Genomic DNA, 19,202 nt, shown 5'->3' with positions numbered 1-19,202 from the left:
AGAGAGACTTACGTCCTGGCCTTTGCCTCCCTGGCGGCCTGGAGACGGATATTACTAGGGTGGAGGGACTCGGAGTCCCCGAAGTCGGGGGTGTGGGTTAGCGACATGGAGGGAATTCTCAAACTCAAAAAAAATTAAATTCGCCTTGAGGGGGTTCGTTGCCGGAGTTTGCTCGGAGGTGGCAGCTGTCCATCGACTTCTTCGAGAAAGATTAAGCTGTCAGCAAGCGGGGCAGGGGGGGGGTTGGTTATATTGTTGTGTTTTTGTTGAAATTTGATGTATAAAATTGTTAAAATTATAAATGCCTCAATAAAATATTTTCTAAAAAACATTTATGCCTCCAACTGGAACGATACAAACTTTATTAATACCCTGCTGGCCTCCCTCCCAATTTAGACTCGCATCAGCTTATTTTAGGTGGTGACTTGAATTGTGTCTTGGACCCTAGATTGGATTATTCCAAGCCAAAGGGCTCGATCTACCGGCCACGTTGCGCCCCAAGGACCCCATAGTGGGGAGTCCTCACTTGGGGGGGCTATGCCCATGTGTGTGCGTGTGTGGGTGGGGGGAGAGCCACAACCCACTTTAGAGATCAGGGAACCCTTTCAAAATGGCGGCCCAATCTCTGTGTTCAGCTTAACTATCCGTCACGGCAGATTGGTGGTGGTTGGGTGGGTCGGCGGAGAGAGATGAGATCCTTGCCGCTTCTTCCACCAAGCAATAAAGATTTTTTGGTTTTTTTGCATGCCCATCAAGAATATTCGCGGATTGATTTTTTTCTTCTAGGCAGGTCCCGCCTCCCTTCAGTGGAGGCAGCTGAGTACTCGACAATTGTTATTTGGGACCATGCCATGCACTTTGATTTGCCGCTCGAGTCTGGCCCTATCCAACATCCACCATGGAGGTTGGACATAACATTATTAGCAGATAAAAACATTTTGTGAGTGTACGTCCACTGCCAGAGAGGACTATATAAATTTTAACAAATTCTTGGGAGGTTTAGTTTTGGCCACAAATTGATTTCTTGGATTTGTCTATTGTACAAGGGCCCATTGCAAGTGTACATACGAATGTCCCCGAAGTCTGATTATTTTCCCTTGAATAGGGGCACGAGGCAGGGCTGTCCACTGTCCCCACTTCTGTTTGCTCTGGAAATAGAGGCGCTCCTTATAGTCCTGAGGTCCTCAGTTATGTGGAGGGGGATTAATCGGCGAGGGGTGGAGCATTGGACTGCCCTTTACGCGAACAACTTATTTCTCCATATTATAGACCAGGATCCTCCATGGATGACATAATCAAGTTGTTGAAAGAAAGAAAGAACAAAGAAAAATTACAGCACAGGAACAGGCCCTTCGGCCCTCCAAGCCTGTGCCGATCCAGATCCTCTATCTAAAACTGTCGCCTATTTGCTAAGGATCTGTATCCCTCTGCTCCCTGCCCATTCATGTATGTCAAGATATATCTTAAATGACGCTATCGTGGCCGCCTCTACCACCTCCGGCGGCAATGCGTCCCAGGCACCCACCACCCTCTGCGTAAAGAACTTTCCACGCTCTTGGTACAAACTGAAATCAGGCAAGAGGGAATGTCAAAATCTAACTTTCTAGTTATATTCACTGTATTAAGAGCTTAATACAGTGAATATAACTAGGTGGTTAGATTTTGACATGGACATTTTTGAATATGTATATTCTAGTTTACAGTTTTAATTTTGTGCATCAGCAGTTTTTTCTGGAGTAAGTGCCTAAATTTGTGAATAATGGCAATCCAATTGATATATCCCATTTCCTGTAAATTTTGACAAATTGAGATCAGTGATTGGAGTCATGGATGTGGATGTTGATGAAGAATCATTACATGCAACAATACCACTGGCCATATATTCATCAAAACAGCATCCTCTGTCCAACCATCTCCATCAACACCCTTCTTTCGAGGGTGGCACGGTGGTTAGCACTGCTAACTCACGGCACTGAGGATCCGGGTTCGATCCTGGCCCCGGGTCACGGTCAGTCTAGAGTTTGCATATTCTCCCCGTGTCTGCATGGGTTTCACCCCCACGACCCAAAAAAATGTGCAGGGTAGGTGAATTGGCCATGTTAAAGCCCCTTCATTGGAAAAGAAAATAATTGGGTATCCTAAATTTTCTATGAAAATAACACCCTTCTTTTCACCATAAAGTTTGAAGTGAGGCAGTTTACGGATGACTTAAGACGACTTATTTGGAACTCCACCAATAATGAAGCAGTGTATATCAACCTACAGCAAGATTTGAAAAACATTCAGAACAGAAACTCCCTTTCACTCTCTGATAGATGTGACCTAACCGGTTATTGCAGAATTTTTAGTTTTTATTCGGATTTCAAACGTCCACAGTATTTTGGTTTTCTATTAGCAAAAGTGTCATCTGTATGATTAGCCACAATGCATCCTAACCAAATCTGCTTTTACCACATTACCCCAATAAATAAAGCCAAAATTCTTATCAAATGAATATCAGAATGAGGAGAAACACTGGGTTTTACGGTTGTGTAGATGTATAATAAAAAATATACATTCACACGGTAACTTGTATCAATGTTTCTATGATCACTCATGTTTAGCTGTCCCAAAGACAAACCTGATATCTCAACTTTGACCAACTATGTCTTCTCTCAGATGTGACAAATTTGATTATCTTTTCACTACCTCCACGATTTCAACCCCTACATTATACGACCTTTCTCACTCCTGCAATACGTCACTTATTGTTGAAAACTGCTTCTCAAGTTGGCACCTAACATTCTATTTGCTTATCGCACTCCAACGATATCCAGTTTGTTTATATACCTCAATGCTCAAGTCTCAAACTGCAACAATTTTCCACACGTCAGGTCATTTGTCTCCCCCCCCCCCCATAGTCCATTTGAAATACTTCCTGTTAAAGCAATTCAGTTTCACTTTTTTGCAGGAAGCATACAATTTACTTGAGTATACAAAAATTCATCCATTAGTTGGTCCAATTTCATTATAATTCTGGGCTTTTCCTTGTACTAAGGTCACAAGTCTTGAACTTTGAGGGAAGTATTTTTTAATCCTCATTTCTTTTTTTCAGCACCCACCTCAATAGTCATATTGAGAAGCAACCAAAGGTCCATTGAGAAAGAAAACATTGTCTGCATATTTCAGCTACGGGTTCAATTTTAAGCTGTTTGCTTACACCAGGGCACAGAAATACTGTACTGAACAAGGTAGATGATAATTTTCAGCCTGAGGAACTATTGCTTTCAATTTAAACTGTTCTGACGCTTTTTCTTCAATCCTCACCTAGCTTCACCTTTATCATTCTGGTCATCGCTTCAGCTAGTTACATAATGAAGGTTTGTCAATGCCCAAATGAAATAGCTCAAGACACATATCAAACCTACTCAGAAAGCATAAGGAACATATAGAATGTATTTTCTAAATTGTCAGCACTTGTCAATCTGCTTCAAAAATAATGTTCTGGTGGAACATTCATATCTACTTGTGAAGAATCAATGTCTTTCTTGCACCTTCCTATCCAAAAGCATTTCCTCAAATATTTTTCACAAGACTCATCAGATCAGTTGTTAATGGTTGAGCATTCTGCTGCTCTACACATGCAGAGGTTGTGCTTCATTTTGGAATACTTCAAACTTTAAGATGAAGTACAAAGAAAAAAGAACAAAGAAAAGTACAGCACAGGAACAGGCCCTTCGGCCCTCCAAGCCCGTGCCGACCATGCTGCCCGACTAAACTACAATCGTCTACACTTCCTGGGTCCATAATCGCCCTATTCCCATCCTATTCATGTATTTGTCAAGATGCCCCTTAAATGTCACTATCGCCCCTGCTTCCACCACCTCCTCCGGCAGCGAGTTCCAGGCACCCACTACGCTCTGTGTAAAAAAACTTGCCTCGTACATCTACTCTAAACCTTGCCCCTCGCACCTTAAACCTATGCCCCCCTAGTAATTGACCCCTCTACCATGGGGAAAAGCCTCTGACTATCCACTGTGTCTATGCCCCTCATAATTTTGTAGACCTCTATCAGGTCGCCCCTCAACCTCCGTCGTTCCCGTGAGAACAAACCGAGTTTATTCAACCGCTCCTCATAGCTAATGCCCTCCATACCAGGCAACATTCTGGTAAATCTCTTCTGCACCCTCTCTAAAGCCTCCACACCCTTCTGGTAGTGTGGCAATCAGAATTGAACACTATACTCCAAGTGTGGCCTAACTAAGGTTCTATACAGCTGCAACATGACTTGCCAATTCTTATACTCAATGCCCCGGTCAATGAAGGCAAGCATGCCGTATGCCTTCTTGACTACCTTCTCCACCCGTGTTGCCCCTTTCAGAGATCTGTGGACCTGTACACCTAGATCTCTCTGACTTTCAATACTCTTGAGGGTTCCACCATTCACTGTATATTCCCTACCTGCATTAGACCTTCCAAAATGCATGACCTCACATTTGTCCGAATTAAACTCCATCTGCCATCTCTCCGCCCAAGTCTCCAAACGATCTAAATCCTGCTGTATCCTCTGACAGTCCTCATCGCTATCCGCAATTCCACCAACCTTTGTGTCGTCTCCAAACTTACTAATCAGACCAGTTACATTTTCCTCCAAATCATTTATATATACTACAAACAGTAAATGTCCCAGCACTGAACCCTGCGGAACACCGCTAGTCACAGCCCTCCAATTAGAAAAGCATCCTTCCATTGCTTCTCTCTGCCTTCTATGACCTAGCCAGTTCTGTATCCACCTTGCCAGCTCACCCCTGATCCCGTGTGATTTCACCTTTTGTACTAGTCTACCATGAGGGACCTTGTCAAAGGTCTTACTGAAGTCCATATAGACAACATCCACTGCCCTACCTGCATCAATCATCTTTGTGGCCTCTTCGAAAAACTCTTATCAAGTTAGTGAGACACGACCTCCCCTTCACAAAACCATGCTGCCTCTCACTAATACGTCCATTTGCTTCCAAATGGGAGTAGATCCTGTCTCGAAGAATTCTCTCCAGTAATTTCCCTACCACTAATAAGGCTCACCGGCCTGTAGTTCCCTGGATTATCCTTGCTTCCCTTCTTAAACAGAGGAACAACATTGGCTATTCTCCAGTCCTCTGGGACATCACCTGAAGACAGTGAGGATCCAAAGTTTTCTGTCAAGGCCTCAGCAATTTCCTCTCTAGCCTCCTTCAGTATTCTGGGGTAGATCCCATCAGGCCCTGGGGACTTATCTATCGTAATATTTTTCAAGACGCCCAACACCTCGTCTTTTTGGATCTCAATGTGACCCAGGCTATCTACACACCCTTCTCCAGACTCAACATCTACCAATTCCTTCTCTTTGGTGAATACTGATGCAAAGTATTCATTTAGTACCTCGCCCATTTCCTCTGGCTCCACACATAGATTCCCTTGCCTATCCTTCAGTGGGCCAACCCTTTCCCTGGCTACCCTCTTGCTTTTTATGTACGTGTAAAAAGCCTTGGGATTTTCCTTAACCCTATTTGCCAATGACTTTCCGTGACCCCTTCTAGCCCTCCTGACTCCTTGCTTAAGTTCCTTCCTACTTTCCTTATTTTCCACACAGGCTTCGTCTGTTCCCAGCCTTTTAGCCCTGACAAATGCCTCCATTTTTTTTTTGACGAGGCCTACAATACGAAAATTGCCGTATTTATCCTTCTTCCTCACAGGAACATGCCTGTCCTGAATTCCTTTCAACTGGCACTTGAAAGCCTCCCACATGTCAGATGTTGATTTACCCTCAAACATCCGCCCCAATCTAGGTTCTTCAGTTCCCGCCTAATATTGTCATAATTAGCCTTCCCCTAATTTCGCACATTCACCCTAGGACCACCCTTATCCTTGTCCACCAGCACTTTAAAACTTACTGAATTGTGGTCACTGTTCCCGAAATGCTCCCCTACTGAAACTTCTACCACCTGGACGGGCTCATTCCCCAATACCAGGTCCAGTACAGCCCCATCCCTTGTTGGACTGTCTACATATTGTTTTAAGAAGCCCTCCTGAATGCTGCTTACAAACTCTGCCCATCTAAGCCCCTGGCACTAAGTGAGTCCCAGTCAATATTGGGGAAGTTTAAGTCTCCCATCACAACAACCGTTGTTTTTACTCTTTTCCAAAATCTGTCTACCTATCTGCTCCTCTATCTCCCGCTGGCTGTTGGGAGGCCTGTAGTAAACCCCCAACATTGTGATTGCACCCTTCTTATTCCTGATCTCTACCCATATAGCCTCACTGCCCTCTGAGGTGTCCTCCCATAGTACAGCTGTGATATCCTCCCTAACCAGTAGCGCAACTCCGCCACCCCTTTTACATCCCCCTCTATCCCGCCTGAAACATCTAAATCCTGAAACGTTTAGCTGCCAATCCTGCCATTCCCTCAACCAGGTCTCTGTAATGGCAACAACATCATAGTTCCAAGTACTAATCCAAGCTCTAAGTTCATCTGCCTTAACCGTAATACTTCTTGCATTAAAACATATGCACGTCAGGCCACCAGACCCGCTGTGTTCAGCAACTTCTGCTCTGCCTCAGAGACATACTGGCCCTATTCCCTAGTTCTCCCTCAATGCTCTCACCTTCTGACCTATTGCTCTCGTGCCCATCCCCCTGCCATACTAGTTTAAACCCTCCCGTGTGACACTAGCAAACCTCGCGGCCAGGATATTTATGCCTCTCCAGTTTAGATGCAACCCGTCCTTCTTATATAGGTCACACCTGCCCCGGAAGAGCTCCCAGAGCTTAGGGGCTGGTTTCGCACAGGGTTAAATCGCTGGCTTTGAAAGCAGACCAAGGCAGGCCAGCAGCACGGTTCAATTCCTGTACCAGTCTCCCCGAACAGGCGCCGGAATGTGGCGACTAGGGGCTTTTCACAGTAACTTCATTTGAAGCCTACTGGTGACAATAAGCGATTTTCATTTCATTTCATTTTCAGTGGTCCAGATAACGGAAACTCTCCCTCCTACACCAGCTGTTTAGCCACGTGTTTAGCTGCTTTATCTTCCTATTTCTAGCCTCACCTGGCACGTGGCACAGGGAGTAATCCCGAGATTACAACCCTAGAGGTCCTGTCTTTTAACTTTCTGCCTAGCTCCCTGAACTCCTGCTGCAGGATCTCATGCCCCTTCCTGCCTATGTCGTTAGTACCAATATGTACAACGACCTCTGCCTCTTTGCCCTCCCCTTTCAGGATGCCCACTACCCATTCGGAGACATCCTGGACCCTGGCACCAGGGAGGCAACATACCATCCTGGAGTCTCTTTCACGTCCACAGAAGCGCCTATCTGTGCCCCTGACGATAGAGTCCCCTATGACTATTGCTCTTCTGCGCTTTGACCCTCCCTTCTGAACATCAGAGCCAGCCGTGGTGCCACTGCTCTGGCTGCTGCTGTTTTCCCCAGATAGGCTATCCCCCCCGACAGTATCCAAAGGGGTATACCTGTTCGAGAGGGGGACAACCACAGGGGATTCCTGCACTGACTGCCTGCCCTTTCTGGTGGTCACCCATTTCTCTGCCTGCACTTTGGGTGTGACCACATTTATATAACTGCTATCTATGACACCTTCCGCCACCTGCATGCTCCTAAATGCATCCAACTGCTGCTCCAACCGAACCATGCGGTCTGTAAGGACGTTATGCACCCAATGAGCTGATGATATGTTCAAATAGCTTCTTAATCATTTTCAAAAATCCATCAATTTTACAGAACTATCAGAACACTCAATAGGCAATAAGACCTCACCTTGTTGCCAGTTCCAGCGCAGCATATTCCCAGAGCTAGGGCAGCACCGTATCGAACATGAGGATTATAGCTTTCAGAAAGCAGAGACACTACACTTGGGCACTGTTCGGGTGTCCTGTAAAACAAAGGGAATAGTAATTGCTTTCAATGGTTTTAATTTTAAAACGTTCAGGTCATAAGATATTAGATACTAACACAGCAACAAATACTTATGTATGGTACCTTTTGGCAGTTTTAGTAAGCACTTTACTGCATTTTCCAGGAAAGGACACACAGCAATTAATGTCATGAGAAAGCAATCAAACTCAAATGAAAACTGCTGCTTATGTATAATAAACTCTATTCTTAAAAATAACCATTAGAGAAATGGTGTTTCTACTCAAGTTTGAGCCACTATTCTCTTTCCTGTAAAGCTGTCACTGGTAGCCTGCAGTTTTCTTTGTGTTAATTCACAATGGTAGATATCAGAGAACATTCAGATAACTAAGAATATAACCTGCAGTCAATGCATGAGGGATTTCAATTTTGCAGGCTGCAAGATAGCACATATCAAAATAGATTCAAACCCATCATCTAGTGAATTGTTTTCAAAGTTAGGTTAAAATCTTCTACATTACCAACATTTAAGGTTGCCTAACGTGCCACAATTTGCTGATTGCAAATTTATTTCCACACAAGTAGCTAAAATGTAGTTTTTGATATATTTGCATTTCCTGTGTGAATCCCAACCATTAAAAACCATGGGAGTTTATGACGATTGCGAACCAGACCCCAACACTGGCTAAGTTACCGGACAGAAACCCCAATATTTTATTTTATTTGTCAGACTGAGGAAAGGATACCTCGTTCCAGGAGTGATTTCATGCAAAGTAGGGATGTGGTATATTAAAACAAACTTTATTACCAACAAGTATTAAAATATCTTTATCACATAATGGCTTACAATGATCCCTTAAACAATGCTAGCCAATACAGTGACACAATAACCCTCAACTACTATCGTCATTCACACTCAAACAACAAAAACATCTTAGATCACAATCCACTTTTAAATACAGTGAGGACTCAGGAATACTTGCTCTATAGAGATGTCTTTTGAGACTATTTGATAAGATAGACCTGAACTCTGTCACAACAATGCAGACTTTGGCTGTATTTCGACAGAAACCTTCTCAGCATGCCTTCTAGCCACAAATGAAAACTGAATCTCAACATCTGACTGCTTCAACCCTTGGCTCCTCCCATTAACTATATCATCTTACGTACTGAACTCACTATCGCTAATTACCGACTCCACAGGGAACCCTCTTTATGTAACCAAAAATCCATTAGCCCAAACTTTTATGATGCTTTGATTGCACCGCTGGCTCCCAAAAAGCCTAACTGTCTTGCAAACCAGGACTTTTAAAATCACTATTTTATAGCAGTCACACACACACACACTAACCCAAATAGATATAATACAATATATCTGAAATTCCTACATTCTTCACAACGGGAGGATGTACACATACAACTAAATTGGAAAGGTCGTTGAACCAAAAATACACAAAAATATCAGAAGGATTTTCGAAGTGAGTTTCAAACTATTTTTCCTGTAGAATAGCAATGTTTAGTTGCAAGAGACTGAGTAAAAGAGGAAGAGTACACATAATGACGTGAAAATGAAATATCTTGGACATTTACAATAAAGCAGATTGGCAGCACGTTCTCCACATTTACCAGGATTCCTAGAAATGAACGGTAAACATCTATTTTACCCTCTTACTTTAAGGATAGGCCTCTGAAAGATATAGAATTTCTGAAGCAACATTTGCACACATCACAATCCCAGTAGTTTATTATGAATAGGATAAAGTACTTGAGCTTCTCAGTTGGGGGAAAAAAAACAATCTAACAATTACTATTAGACAAGAGTTTTTCAACACTAATGTGATTCTCTTACCCACGCCCAATAAAGAGCTGTTGCTAAATTTAGTCTCTTTTTTTCTGCAACTTCGAAACAAATGATGCAATTCGGAATTACCATAATTATGGATGAGTTGTGACCATAACTACTCTACATTCCAAGATGCAATTTCCAACTTTCTGTCTTCATTTTACCAATCATAACACCCTATCACATGTAATAAATTGCACTAAATATTTTAAATCTAAACTTTAAAAGAACTATTTAAACAGACTGCATGGCTAGCCTTCCTTTCTATGGTCGGGGGGTGGGTGGGGGGGGGGGGGGGGGGGGGGAGAAGAGGTAAGTGATACATGTCCTTCAATGTTATCAGTCTACTTGATCCAAATTGTTCTTTTTCATAGTATGACTACAACTTAAGAGCACTTCTTCGATTTCTTAAAAACCTGAACAATTTTGGGCGGCATGGTGGGACAGTGGTTAGCACTGCTGCCTCACAGCGCCAGGGACCCGGGCTCAATTCCGAACTTGGGTGACTGTGTGGAATTTGCACTCTCTTCGTGTCTGCGTGGGTTTCCTCAGGGTGCTCAGGTTACCTCCCACAGTCCAAAGGTGTTCAGATTAGGTTGATTGGACATGCTCCTTAAGTGTCCAATGGTTAGGTGGGGAAGTAGGCCTGGGTGGAGTGCTCTTTCAAAGGGTTGGTGCAGACACGATGGGCCAAATGGCCTCCTTCTACACTTTAGGAATTCTATTCAATGATCAAGTGCAGTAAAAACTTGCAATTGTAAATATTGCCTTTTCTTTTAAAATGAAAGATTAGAATTGGAAAATCACAATTAGCAACAAAAAAAAAAATCATAAACCTTTTTCTGTTTACCACCAGCACTTGTTAAAAAGGAATCAATGGAAATATTCATGATGAACAAAATGTCCATCTGCCACAACAAAATCTGTTAAAAATGAGGGGAAACAAACGGGCGGCACAGTGGCACAGCGGTTAGCACAGTTGCTTCACAGCTCCAGGGTCCCAGGTTTGATTCCCGGCTTGGGTCACTGACTGTGCGGAGTTTGCACGATCTCCCCGTGTCTGTGTGGGTTTCCTCCGGGTGCTCCGGTTTCCTCCCACAGTCCAAAGATGTGCAGGTTAGGTGCATTGGCCATGTAAAATTGCCCTTCGTGTCCAAAAAAACGTTAGGTGGGGTTACTGGATAGGGTGGAGGTGTGGGATTAGGTAGGTTCTCTTTCCAAGGGCCTGTGCACACTCAATGGGCCGAATGGCCTCCTTCTGCACTGTAGATTCTATGATAAACAAGAGCACATGCGCTAAAGCAAAGGTGAGCATGCAAGAGCAAAAGAGAGTGAATTGGAGTGGTTGTGCCATATCCAGCGAGTTAAAAGTGTTTACAAAACTTTTTAAGCTCATTGCAGTTTATAAGAACATACACTGTACCTTCTCATTAAAGGACATTTGTTGTAAAGAGTAGCAGCATTAGTGGGATGGAAGTTAGTGAAAACATTGATGCTCGATCAGCTATCCAAGACAAGCAGTTTTTATTTTTAAAGAAAAAGAACTGATTCCACACAGTTCTAACTTGTACCATTTCAAACTTTATGCCAAATGCTTTTTAAACATGGAACTTTTCCCTGTGTTTTGTTATTCTACATCAAAAACTGCCCAACTTAATTTCCATAACAGCGCTAGATGCAAAAGACTGAACATTTTGGATTATTACTGGCAATGTACTACTTTTAAGCTGTAAAAGACGCACATTATTGAAAGAGCTGTCTGAAGGAAAATGAGCTTAGCTCGGCAATTTGTTCCAATAGTTCTTTAACATGGGGTAATTTAATCTAAAAAGGAAACTCTCGCATTTTACAACTCCATATTATTTTTCAGTCACTTCAAATCAAAATAAATTTGTAACATATAACTTTAAAGGACTTAATAGTCCTCTTGGAGCAGTTATAAAAAATGCAAGACAAGATTGTGTCTCTGCATGTAACATATCATTGTGCTAAACAAAAGTAGCTCAAATCCATAAATCACAGAGCTGCTACAAAGCTTTTGTTGTTTCCTCATATTCAATTTCAATCTTATACTAAGAGTTTCATCATTGGTCCACTCCACACTACAATTCCTACATCCAGATTTCAAATATAGATAAGCAAAAATTGAAGTGTTGGAAAAGCAAACAGCATCAAAACCCAAAGATAAAGCTACCAAAGAACAAAGAAAAGTACAGCACAGGAACAGGCCCTCCAAGCTTGCGCCGACCATGCTGCCCGTCTAAACTAAAATCTTCTACACTTCCGGGGTCCGTATCCCTCTATTCATGTATTTGTCAAGATGCCCCTTAAACGTCACTATCATCCCTGCTTCCACCACCTCCCGGATCCGGCAGTGAGTTCCAGACACCCACTACTCTCGGTGTAAAAAACTTGCCTCGTACATCTACTCTAAACCTTACCCCTCACACTTTAAACCTTTGCCCCCTAGTAATTGACCCCTCTACCCTGGGAAAAAGTCTCTGACTATCCACTCTGTCTATGCCCCTCAATTTAGTAGACCTCTATCAGGTCGCTCCTCAACCTCTTTCGTTCCAGTGAGAACAAACCAAGTTTATTCAACCTCTCCTCATAGCTAATTCCTTCCATACCAGGCAGCATCCTGGTAAATCTCTTCTGCACCCTCTCTAAAGCCTCCACATCCTTCTGGTAGTGTGGCAATCAGAATTGAACACTATACTCCAAGTGTGGCCTAACTAAGGTTCTATACAGCTGCAACATGACTTGCCAATTTTTATACTCAATGCCCCGGCCAATGAAGGCAAGCATGCCGTATGCCTTCTTGACTACCTTCTCCACCTGTGTGCCCCTTTCAGAGACCTGTGGACCTGTACACCTAGATCTCTCCGACTTTCAATACTCTTGAGGGTTCCACCATTCACTGTATATTCCCTACCTGCATTAGACCTTCCAAAATGCATTACCTCACATTTGTCCGGATTAAACTCCATCTGCCATCTCTCCGCCCAAGTCTCCAAACGATCTAAATCCTACTGTATCCTCTGTTACCTCCAGTAAACTCATTAAGGTTAGGGCAAAGTTTCATCTTTATGACTCACGGTAATATCATACATAATCAGAAATATCCATTTGGTTACTGCATCAAACACAATACATGCAGATTTATCATCCCAACCATGGCCATAACATTATAGGTAAATAGCTGAGTTCAAGGATCTATGCCCCCAAACATCCATCTATAAAATTTAGTGTTGAAATTAGGTTTACACATGTACAGTTAGCAGGATCTTGCAGGAACAAAATGCATTTCATAGAATTTACAGTGCAGGAGGCCATTCGGCCCATCGAGTCTGCACCAGCTCATGGAAAGAGCACCCTACCCAAGCCCACACCACCACCCTATCCCCATAACCAAGTAACCCCACCCAACACTATGGGCAATTTTGGATACCAAGGGCAATTTTGGATACTAAGGGCAATTTTGGATACTAAGGGCAATTTTACATGGCCAATCCACCTAACCTGCATATCTTTGGACTGTGGGAGGAAACCGAAGCACCCAGAGGAAACACACGCAGACACGGGGAGAACGTGCAGACTCCGCAGAAGCCAGTTACCCAAGCCGGGAATCGAACCTGGGGCCCTGGAGCTGTGAATGATTGTGCTAACCACTATGCTACCATGCTGCCCCTATTTACCGTATTTAAACCAATACTCTGTGATATTCTTATGGTACTTCAAATTGCTTCCAATTCCAGTGGCACTCCAGAGCAACACACCTAAAATACTTTATTGAAGCACAAAAGTTAGAAAAATAAATGAAATCAACGGGAGCAAACTGTACTTCTAATTCATCACAATTATGACATTGTTTAGAGTTTGTATTGAATAAACACATGGAGATTCAGTCAGGTGTGTGCAAATGGCACGGGAACAATTTTATTGGAGATTCTATTGACGATGAGAGAAGGTGGGTGGGGGGAATAAAAGACAGCAATTGAAAAATCCCTCCCAATCCAGGGAAATGGGAGTGAAATTAAAGAAATCTGTTGTGCAAAATTCTGCTGGTGTAAGTTTGCTGCCTGGGATTAGAGCACACATATTGTAAAAGGTATCCTCAAACTCAACGCGAGCAATTGCAAAGGAAAATTAATAAAAATAATCTTTATTACGGTCACAAGTAGGCTTACATTAACACTGAAATTAAGTCCAAGGGCAGAATGGTGGCGCAGTGGTTAGCACTGCTGCCTGACGATGCTGAGGTCCAAGGTTCGATCCCGGCTCTGGGTCACTACCTGTATGGAGTTTGCACATTCTCCATGTGTTTGCGTGGATTTCACCTCCACAACCCGAAGATGTGCAGGGTAGATGGATTGGCCATGCTAAATTGCCCCTTAATTGGAAAAAATTAATTGGGTACTCTAATTTTTTTGTAACAAACACTGCAATGAAGGACTCTGAAAATCCCTTAATCACCACACTATGGCTCCTGTTCGGGTACGCTGAGGGAGAATTCAGAATGTCCAATTCACCTAACAAGCACATCTTTCGGGAATTGTGGGAGGAAACCAGAGCACCCGGAAGAAACCCATGCAGACACGGGGAGAACATGAAGTAGGGAATTGAACCCCGATCCCTGGCACTGCAAAGCAACAGTATTAACCACTGTGCTACCATGCCCTTATGAAGCTTACATAAGTTTAAATTAATTTCTGACAATTCATTGCATCATGTTTTTACATTGAATATTTAAAACATGAAATACATGTATAAAATCATTTGACAATCAAAGGAACCCTATTGAAAATGGCTTGTCACTGTATAGCGGCATGTCAAGTGCACTGAACACTAAATGATTAATTTCAAGAGTTGAGAATTTGTGAACTGCTGATGCCTTTATTTTGTGGGTTGAACTGTCTTGACAAAATTCTCAAACAAATAAAACCTCTCCCTTCCTGAAAATGTGGAAACACAAACATATTTGTTGACACAGCAAAGCCTATCTGTTCCACATGAAAGAGTGGAAACATGGTCAGAGGATTGTTCATAAATGCCAGGATTAATAATGGCTAAGTAATTAGACGCACAAGAAAGGCAAGATGTCGGTATGTTGCCATAGTTTCTTATTACAAGCTTCTAATCTGTGTTAATGTTTCAGATTGGGAAACTGAGATGAGGCAGTCACTCTTCCTTGAGGTGGAAAGAGGGAGAAAAATATTTTCAGATTGCTCTCTTACGTCTCCTGGTGGCAAACCATAGAGCTGCATTAACAAAAGGATTAAATTCTCTCAATCTGAAATTTATATGCAGATCATCACAAGAGGAACTTTGTAAAGTATTGTCCTGCTTCACACAAGGCAGATAACTTCACTACAACTTTGACATTACTGCGAAATGATCAAATGCTGTTTTAAAAATGCAAGGGCCTTAATTATCCTCACCCTCCTCAATCCTTTAATTAAGTCTACTCCTTACTTTGAGATGTCTTCAAAATCCTTCCCTCAGCGGGTAAATATTTAATCTTGCATGAGCTCATTGTTTGTGATTTCATTGACATCATTGCCTCTACATAAATCCAGCAAAATGAAGCCTCCATATGGCGGTACCTTTGACCTTTAGATTTCAACCTCCCTCTTAATTGAGCACGCCTCACTCTCTCGAGTTCACTGCCACCTTATCCTCCATATAAACTCACTCAACCTTTTCATCTCACATGGCATTGCTAATCCCATCATGTAAATTGGTGATCAATTTGTTGTATTGCTCTTCATCCATATCATTCTTCCACTTCCTTCTGCACCAGCCCTGGGAAAATCTCTCGATTCACTTACAACTGCACTTTCAAAATCCCAACTGTTTTGCCATTGGCCCTCCATTCATGATATTTCAGCAGCTACCAAGGTGCTCAATCACACCCTTGCTCCCATCCTGGATGCCCTCGCTTTCATCAAAACCAGCACACTCACTCACTATGGCCCCCATCCCCAATACGGTTCCCATCTCCATTCCCCCAAGTCCCATGGATGCAGATTTGATTAGATAGAAGAAAACTGGTTTAGCCATCCAATGTAAGATCTGGCTGGAACCCAAAACCACACCACAGAATACAAAGAGTGCCCCAGGCTTCTTATCAATTCTGCAAATCTTCTTCTCCTTCACCCCCTCTCCAGTCTCCTCCACCCTTCACAATGTCAAGTATGAGGAGCTCAATGATCTATTTGTCAGCAAGACTGGGACCAATCAGCTACATCGATTATTTCCCTTCCTCCCCTAGCCCAAAGGGCCAAATCATCTCTGAAGTTTTTTCTTACACTGTAGCTCTGCATTTCCATCTTTTTCCAGTTTCTTCCTTTATTCCCTTTCCAAGCTCATTCTTGCCTATGAGCTCTATCTCCTGATCCCTCGGCACCATTCCACTAAACTGATCGCGAACTGCTGTTTCTTCTTGGTTACTGCACCCGTCCTCTTCAAAAATATACCATCATCACTCATCTCCCCAAGAAAAAACCCTCGAGCCCTTGAAAACTACACCATCTCCAATTTCCCTTTCCTCTCCAATGTCCTTTGTTATATTCCAATAACCCAGGTAGTGAAGGCTAGCATTACTGCCAAACTTTGCATACTTTTGCAAGCATTTCTTTTCAGCCACATATTTTACAAATGTGTGCCTTCTCACACAAACTTGCACAGCCTCACGAAACAACTAGATTTTCAGTCTATCAATTTTAATAGTGACATAAGTAAATCCCTGCCATCACGAAGACTATTTCCTTTTTAATAACGTTACCCACTCTGTCCCTGCCTCAGCTCATCTGAACCCCTCGCCATGCCTTTTATTGATGAATTTCTGGTCAGCCTCCCACTTTCTGCCTTCCATTAACTGATGTCATCCAAAACTACAATCTGTGTTCTAATGGGCACCATGCCCTGTTCATTCATCACCCGTGTTCTTGATCTATGTATACTTCCAATTAAGCAACATCACCCCTTTAAAATTGCCCTTTTCTTCCCCAATTTCTTCATGGCCTCCACTCACTATACAACTTCAATCTCGCCAGCCCAACTCCTCCAATTTTAGCCTTTTGAGAATCCCTGATTTTTATCATTCCACCACTGACAGTCATGGATTCAGCTGCCAAGGCCCTAAGCTCTGGATTCCCTCCCTAAATCTCTACACTTATTTTTCTTTCCTTACAACACTCCTTAAAACAAGTAACTTAAACTCCATGTGCATTTGGCCCTGTAAGTAGGTTTAGAAAATCAAACTTAATAAGAATTATACCAAAATAGCTATCGCACAAAAAATATGCATATGATTCAGACACCAGATTTTAAAAGTATGACATTCTCAGCTCTCCATTTGTTTCATTTCAGCTATTTTCTTACTACCACCTCACCTGGCTTATTTTCAACACAAATGTTAACCGGCAATACATGCCAACATTTGACATTTCACTTCAATGGCTGAATATAGCCAGTATAGTTCTTTATAATAGCAGCAGTGAGGTCTCCACAAAAATTGGCTTTCAATACACTTTTCCTTCATCAACCTTGAGGTGTTCCCCATTACATCAGGACATTGATAATAGCATCCCTTTTAAAATAACCCACAAGCTGGTAATTTTAAAAAAATACATTTTTCCAATTATGGGGAAATTTAGTGTGGCCATAATGTACCTCGCACATCTTTTTGGGTTGTGGCGGTGAGACCCATGCAGACAAGGGGAGAATGTGCAAACTCCACATATTCAGTGACCCGGGGCCACGATTGAACCAGGGTCCTCGGCACCGTGAGGCTGCAGAGCTAACCCCTGTGCCACCTTGCTGCTCTGAAGCTGGTAATTTTAAAGCAGACTATTATAAGCCTTCTACTAGGCTCGAACAAAACAAGACTGGCATTCATAACAAATGGACTGATGTTTGCAAAATATAGTCATCCTGTTAATGAAATATTCGAGCAGAATGGCAAATATTTACTGGCATGTCACTGATCACTTCATATTATATACCTTAGATTTCAGAAAGAAAATTTGGTGGAGGAATAGCAGGGAAGAATTTGTACAATCTTTAACAAATCCAAAAATCTACATGTAACACATATTCAAATTATTCAAGAGCATAATTTCTGTTCCAATAATGGTTTAATGAAGCATGATAACCTGGATATTTGCAACTCTTCTGCAGCCATCCCAAATACTGTAATATAGATGAACTGCAGTACTTTTAGTAATTCTGCAGGAGTTCCTGCATCCTCTCAGAAACCAACTAAGGTTTTATATTTTTCCAGAAAACAGTGAAAAGGTATGGACAAGAGGTATGTTATAACCCTTTTGTTTATTTGCTAATGGGATGAGTGTCACTGGCAAGACCATCATTTGATGTCCAACCAGAATTGCTCTTCTGAAGGTGGCGGTGAAGCGCATTTCGAGTCTGTGTGGTGAAGGTATACCCATCATGCTGTTAGGATGAGAGTTCCAGGTTTTTGACTCAGTGACATTGAAGGAACAGCAATATAGTTCCAGGTCAGGGAGGTGCATGAATTGGAGGCGATCAGCAAGTGGTGCTGTTAAAGGAAGCTGCAGTTGTAAATGGTACACTCTGCTGCCACTTTGCACCAGCGGTGGAGGGAGTGAATCCTTACGGTGATGGATAGGGAGTTGCTTAAAACAGGCTGCTTTGTGGTGTTGAGCTTCTTAAGGATCAGAATGCCGACAGTGCAGAAGGAGGCCATTTGGCGATCAGGTCTGCACCAATCCTCTGAAAGAACACACTACCCGAGTCCACTCCACTGTCCAATCGCCGTAACCTTACCTGCACATGCCTAGACACTCAGGGGCAGTTTTAGCATGGCCAATCCACCTAATCTACACACCTTTTGACCATAGGAGGAAAATGGAACACTCGGAGGAAACCTACACATTCACGAGGAAAGGGTGCAAACCCCATACAGATAGTCACCCAAGGCCGGAATTGAACCCGGGTCCCTGGTGTAGTGACGCAGCAGTGTTAACCACTTTGTCGCCGTGCCCCTGAGTGTTATTGGAGCTGCACATTTCTTATGCCTTGTATATGGGGGAGACTTTGGGGAGTCAGGAGGTGAATTACTTGCTGCAGAATTCACAGCGTTTGAATGGCTCTTGTAGCTACAGTATTTATGTGGCTAGTTCAGTTAAGGTTCTAGCCAATGGTGACCCCCAAGACGTGGATAGTGGGATAATTAGAAGGTACTGCCGTTGCATGACATGGGGAGATGGGTTAGATTTGCTCTTATTCTACAATTCTAAAGAGTGTAAACAAAGAAATTACTGGAGTTTAGGAAGAATTACTTTCTCCTGCAATTTTAGCTTTTCCTTGTAAGTCGTACAAAAGTCAGACATTCTCGTTGAAACTTTAAGCGTTCAGGGGTGAGAGGGTTAAAATCACAAGCAACGCAACAAAAATGACTTCTGTTATTTATTTAGGCAGGATGGGAAGATTC

General features: G+C 42.7%; 1 protein-coding gene across 1 annotated transcript in view; it reads right to left on the bottom strand.

Annotated features, from left to right (window-relative positions):
* Nucleotides 1-19,202, bottom strand: part of psmd1 (proteasome 26S subunit, non-ATPase 1) — a 164,178-nt gene that overhangs the window by 51,185 nt on the left and 93,791 nt on the right. Inside the window, exon 17 of the mRNA XM_072474177.1 lies at nt 7,786-7,900. Coding sequence (XP_072330278.1) covers nt 7,786-7,900 — 115 coding nt within the window. The remainder of the gene's footprint in view (nt 1-7,785; nt 7,901-19,202) is intronic.

Source organism: Scyliorhinus torazame, chromosome 14 (genome assembly GCF_047496885.1).
Source record: "Scyliorhinus torazame isolate Kashiwa2021f chromosome 14, sScyTor2.1, whole genome shotgun sequence".
Classification (NCBI taxonomy): Eukaryota; Metazoa; Chordata; class Chondrichthyes; order Carcharhiniformes; family Scyliorhinidae; genus Scyliorhinus; species Scyliorhinus torazame.
Note: the sequence above shows the minus strand (reverse complement) of the source record. Positions and strands in the feature narration are given on the sequence as shown.